The sequence below is a fragment of the Lycium barbarum genome, chromosome 6 (assembly GCF_019175385.1).
Source record: "Lycium barbarum isolate Lr01 chromosome 6, ASM1917538v2, whole genome shotgun sequence".
Classification (NCBI taxonomy): domain Eukaryota; kingdom Viridiplantae; phylum Streptophyta; class Magnoliopsida; order Solanales; family Solanaceae; genus Lycium; species Lycium barbarum.
Window position 1 is genome coordinate 18,373,724 of NC_083342.1, and position 5,050 is coordinate 18,378,773.

Here is a 5,050-nt window from a genome sequence, read left to right on the forward strand (position 1 = left end):
ATATTGAAATTTAATCATTTAACACTTAATAAAGACAAATCTAAAATAAAATAAGATTAATTTTTTCTTGATTTGAAAAAATTAAATGGACGCTCTTTTTGAAATGGAAAAGTACTATTTATTAATTAAGGATCAATTTTTCCAAAACATTCATATTAATTATGTTTTAAATTTTAAATTTGACTATTAATATTTTATATAGTTATTTAATGATAGTGATTATATAACAAGAAAATTAATTTTTAGTTTAAAGGGGACTAGTAAGGACAACGGGACTACAACATACTTAAACAACAAATTTCAATTTTTTATTTATTTCTTTAATTAATAACGAGTTCAAACTATGTCACATGATAAAATTAAAATGAACTGCAGCTGAATTTATCAAGAAAATGTGTGCACTAACAATGGGAACTAAGAAGGTTACAAACTTTAGCATTATAAATCACACTTCTCCCTCGAATCCAAAACACTAGTGAACAGACTTAAAACAACATGACAACATTACCTTACAATTTCAAATCCATACAACATAAAACAAACACCCCAACCCCCACGCCCTTCCAAATGTAAGCAAATCTAACCTAATACTAACACTTAACACTAATCCTTACAAATATCCAAATTTCCCTTCCCCCACATCAACCTCAAATTTTCTTGAACTTCCAATAAGGTCATCTTAAAATGCCATTGACATCAACAAGAGCTAGATTTTCTCCAATTAGTGACAGAAAATGACCTTTAGCTCACGAGAAGACGAGCATTCATGCATCAATCATCATCTAAGGGCTATCGTGAGCATATGCAAAACTATTATGACAATTTCAAGTCTTAATTTATTTCTTAAATTTCATATAAAGTCAAACTATATCACATAAATTAAAATAAAAAAGAGCAGATTTATAAGAAATTTTGTGCACTGGGAATTGGAACCTGAACGCATTATAAATCACACTTCTTCCTCTAATCGAAACATTAATGAAAGAAACATTACCATTACCATTACAATTTCAAATCTCATACAACACAAACAACCTTACAATTAAATGTAAACGTACAGAGCAAAACTAACCTATACTAACACTTAACACTAATCCTTATAAATACCCAAATTTCCCATAAGGTCATCTTCAAATGCCAACGACATCAACAAGAACACCTTAATTTTCTCCATTTTAGTGACAGAAAATGACCTTTAGTTCACGCGGAGACGAGCACTCGTGCATAAGTGAAGGGCTATCATGAGCATATGTGAATGTAGCAGGACAAGCATGCTTAAAGAACTGTGAATAACTCGATGGTTTACAAGACTGTGGACTATTAAAATGATTCCTACAACAAAGTTCATCAGTTTTATAAGCTTCACAACCACTTTTACACCCAATAACAGGACCATGACCACCATGTGACCTCAATTGCAAAACTGCAGGACATGTTTCCAACAACTTAGCCCTGCACCCAACAACTGGACACTGCCCTTTACCTGTTACACAAAAAAAAAAAATATTATGTAATACATACTCCAGAAATCAACTCTTCTTAAGGATATACATTACACACGTATGCTGTTTTAAGAAATACCAACAAATCTCTACAGATTGCAACCGAACCAACATACTCCCTCTGTTCCATCTTATGTAACTTTCTTTTCTAGTTAAAAAAAGAACAACTCATTTTTATTTAGTAATAATAATTTAACTTAAAAATATCTATTTTGCCTTCAATGAGATACTTATTGGCACACAAGAATCTTCACATCCTATTTTAAACTTTATACCCAATCAAATATCTTCACATAACTTTAACTTGGGACTGAGAAAGTATATTGTAGCAGCGTCAACAGAAAAGCATCTAGCTTTATAAAGACTTTAAACTTACAATTATATTTAAATTAATATCAAGGCCTTTTGACATAAAAAACATCCCATATTATCATTTTAACCCAGTTTAACCTATCCTTTTTGTTTCAATGTACTATTTAAATTTTATTTTTTTGAAAGATTATCTATAGCTCTCTCTCAAGAGACTGATTATTGTAAGTTCACATACACATAAGTTAAACTCATATTCCATCGTTCATTGTATGTGCCCCTGTTTTGAGTTGGCAGAATCTAGAATAGGAAAAGCTGCCTTTATACATGCCATGATAATTTTGTTGCTATACAAACATGTGAAAATGAAAGATAAAATGTATTAAAAAAAAAAAAAAGCAGTGCTACATAAAATGGATACAAGCAAGTATATCTAACATTACCTTCATGTGGTGTAACAGTAAGAGGAATATTAAACCCATCAACAAGGCTAACACCATAAGACGAAAAATCAGCATGTCCATGATGTAATACAAACTGTGCCAAGGTGGCAGGTGGAGCCCCACCAAGTCCATCACATTCAATACGACCACCACAATCACCAGTGGCACAACTAAACTTACCCTGCACATAACTGCACTCAGTTCTAGCCCAAACACGGCCAGACCAGTGTGCAGTTGGTCCCGCAAAAGAGCGGTGGGTTAGCGAATGAAGCGCAAACCCACCGCGCTCGAGCACTGGGTGGCCAGCATTGGGTTGAATAGCGGGCCAGATTGTGTAAGGACAGTTGTTAACTAGGGTTAATATGAGACCAGAGTAGGTGGCTTGTGAGAGGGCAACAAGGGTAAAAAGGAGAAAAAGTGAAAGTGAAGTTTTTGTTGTTGAAGAAGAAGTAGCCATGGTTAATTTTGTTTTGACTTTGTGTGGTGGTGTTTTGTGGTGTGGCAAATGGGAAATAGTTGTGGGGTGTTTATATAGAGGAAAGAGTAGTAGAAGGGGCGGTTCCAGGCTATGCTAAACAAGCATACATAGTCGATAAAATAAACTAATATCGCTGGTGAATTAATGTACTAGGATTAGTATCCCTTAGATAAAATAATAAAAATGATAAAAATACTCCTCACGTCCCTCGAACTTCTTTCTACTAAATAAGATAGAGGATATTTTTATAAAAGAATAATTTTTTCTTTGAAATTATGTAATATATGTTATTTTTAATAAAATAAACTAAATAAAAAATAAAAAATAATATCACGATAATTAATTTCAGCATTACTAATCACAATATAATTAATTTCGACATAACTAATCTCAGTATAATTTGTCTTCAAACCAAACGACTACTTATAATATCGGGTTCATCTCAAGCAGAATATTAGTAAGTAAAAATTCATTAAAATTAAGTCAAATCATAAATATAAATTCATAACTTTAAAAATATACAATGAGTTAATACTAAAAAATTTGAAAAACGAAATTCATACAATCTACTTCTTTTTTTGGTAGAGATGAAGAGAATGACGGAATTGTCCATTGTTTGTTTTTGTTCATAGATTGGAAATGGCAATGGGAAAAGGGTAAGTTTCCTTTAGCGCTGGTTCTGAGGCACGTTGTTTTTGTCCTTGAACAGTGCAACTTTTCTGACTCGATAAAGAGCCCGTTTGGATTGGCTTACAGCTTAAAGCTGTTTGCAGCTTATAAGCTGAAAAAAATAAGTTGGGGTAGTCCAACTTATTTTTTTTGGCTTATAAGCTGCTTTAGATAAACTAAGTCAAATGGGTCCAATTATTTTTTTGAGCTTATTTTAAGCATAAAATGACTTTAAGCTGGCCAGCCAAACACTCAAAAAAGCTGAAAACAGCTTATAAGCCAACTTATAAGCCAATCCAAACGGGCTCAAAGTTTCATTTTTTGAAAAAGGAAACCGATCAAAGTTGCTAGTGATCTCCAGTTTGTCTTGTCAAAAAGGGTCGGTTGGCTAAATATGCCACTCTCACCTGCGTGGTGAGTGCTGTATGGCTATCAAGACATATGGCCGACATAATTTCTGGAATTCCATAGGGTTGGCTCGCCTGGCCGACCCTCCCAAAAAAAAAAAAAAAAAAAAGAAGATCTCCAGTTTGTCTAGAAGAAAAGGGGATGGGTCTACGACAAGGGATCAGCCAAATACATTGCATTTTATTTTAATTCGAACACTTTTTTTTTTGGAAATCCCTAGTCATTACCTGAAAGGTGCACAATGAGTAATATGTTCACTGTGATATAGCTCGCAAACCACACATGAGATGCACACTGCATCAGGCTTGAACTTATAATCTGCTCACTATGAAATAGCTTGCAAACCACACATGAGATGTACACCGCACCAGGCTTGAACTAGTAATCTGTTCACTGTGAAATAGCTCGCAAACCACACATGAGATGTACACGCTATGAGCTCTGACTGAGAAGGTTGCTGGTGAGAAGAATCGATCGCAGGTCTCACATGTGGGAAACCACTCACCCAACCAACTCAATCAACCCTTGCGAGTAATTCGAACACATTTCGATATTTGAATACAAGACTTCACTTCTTCCGTCCCGAAATAAGTTTCGTTTTAACTCATTTCACGCCAATACGAAAAACAATAATTATAAGGTATAATTTATAAAGGTTACCCTTATTATAAATCTTTAATATAAGGGTATAGTTGCAAATGGAGTACTATTTTTGTCTTGGATTGCTAAAGGCACACTCAGGACAATTTCATTTTGCTAAAGCGACCCATATTTTGAAAAGGAGGGAGTAGTCCATATGCAATTCAAAGTCTATTTTAAGCTCTATGTACTATTTCTTTCATCTCATTTTAATGGTTGTTTAGCTATTATCACGTCTATTAAAAAATAATAAATGTGGGGTATAATGTACTAACTTAACCCTACTAAAAGATGTAGATTAAATTTTTTCTTCTTAAATACTGTGTACTTTTATTTAATATCAAGGATATAGTTGGAAATAACTATTACATTTATTTTTAAATTTCTAAAATGACAATTATTTCGATTTTTTTTTTAAGTTAAAGTGACTGTTAATTTGGAACGAAGGGAGTAACTATACAATCGAGTAAATTTCACTTGTGATTATCCATTTTAGGCCACACAAACTTATTCCTTTTACTATATAAAAGTCATTCAATTATAAAGTTTGTCATGCAAAAATTACTTTTGTTTGTCACAGAAAAGTCATCTAATTTTGATCA

The 5,050-nt window shown here is 33.0% G+C and overlaps 1 protein-coding gene and 1 non-coding gene across 2 annotated transcripts; one reads left to right on the plus strand and one right to left on the minus strand.

Moving 5' to 3' along the window:
* Positions 1-979: 979 nt before the first annotated feature.
* LOC132643543 (osmotin-like protein) lies at positions 980-2,778 on the minus strand. Its single transcript, XM_060359988.1, has 2 exons — positions 2,255-2,778; positions 980-1,483 (listed from the first exon to the last, which is right to left on the minus strand). Exons 1-2 carry the CDS (start codon positions 2,709-2,711, stop codon positions 1,176-1,178), a joined length of 765 nt encoding a protein of 254 aa, XP_060215971.1. The 5' UTR covers positions 2,712-2,778; the 3' UTR covers positions 980-1,175.
* Positions 2,779-3,773: 995 nt separating this feature from the next.
* Positions 3,774-3,898, plus strand: LOC132601019 (U11 spliceosomal RNA). Its single transcript, XR_009567471.1, has one exon. It is a non-coding gene; the product is annotated as a U11 spliceosomal RNA (small nuclear RNA).
* The last annotated feature ends 1,152 nt before the right edge of the window (positions 3,899-5,050 follow it).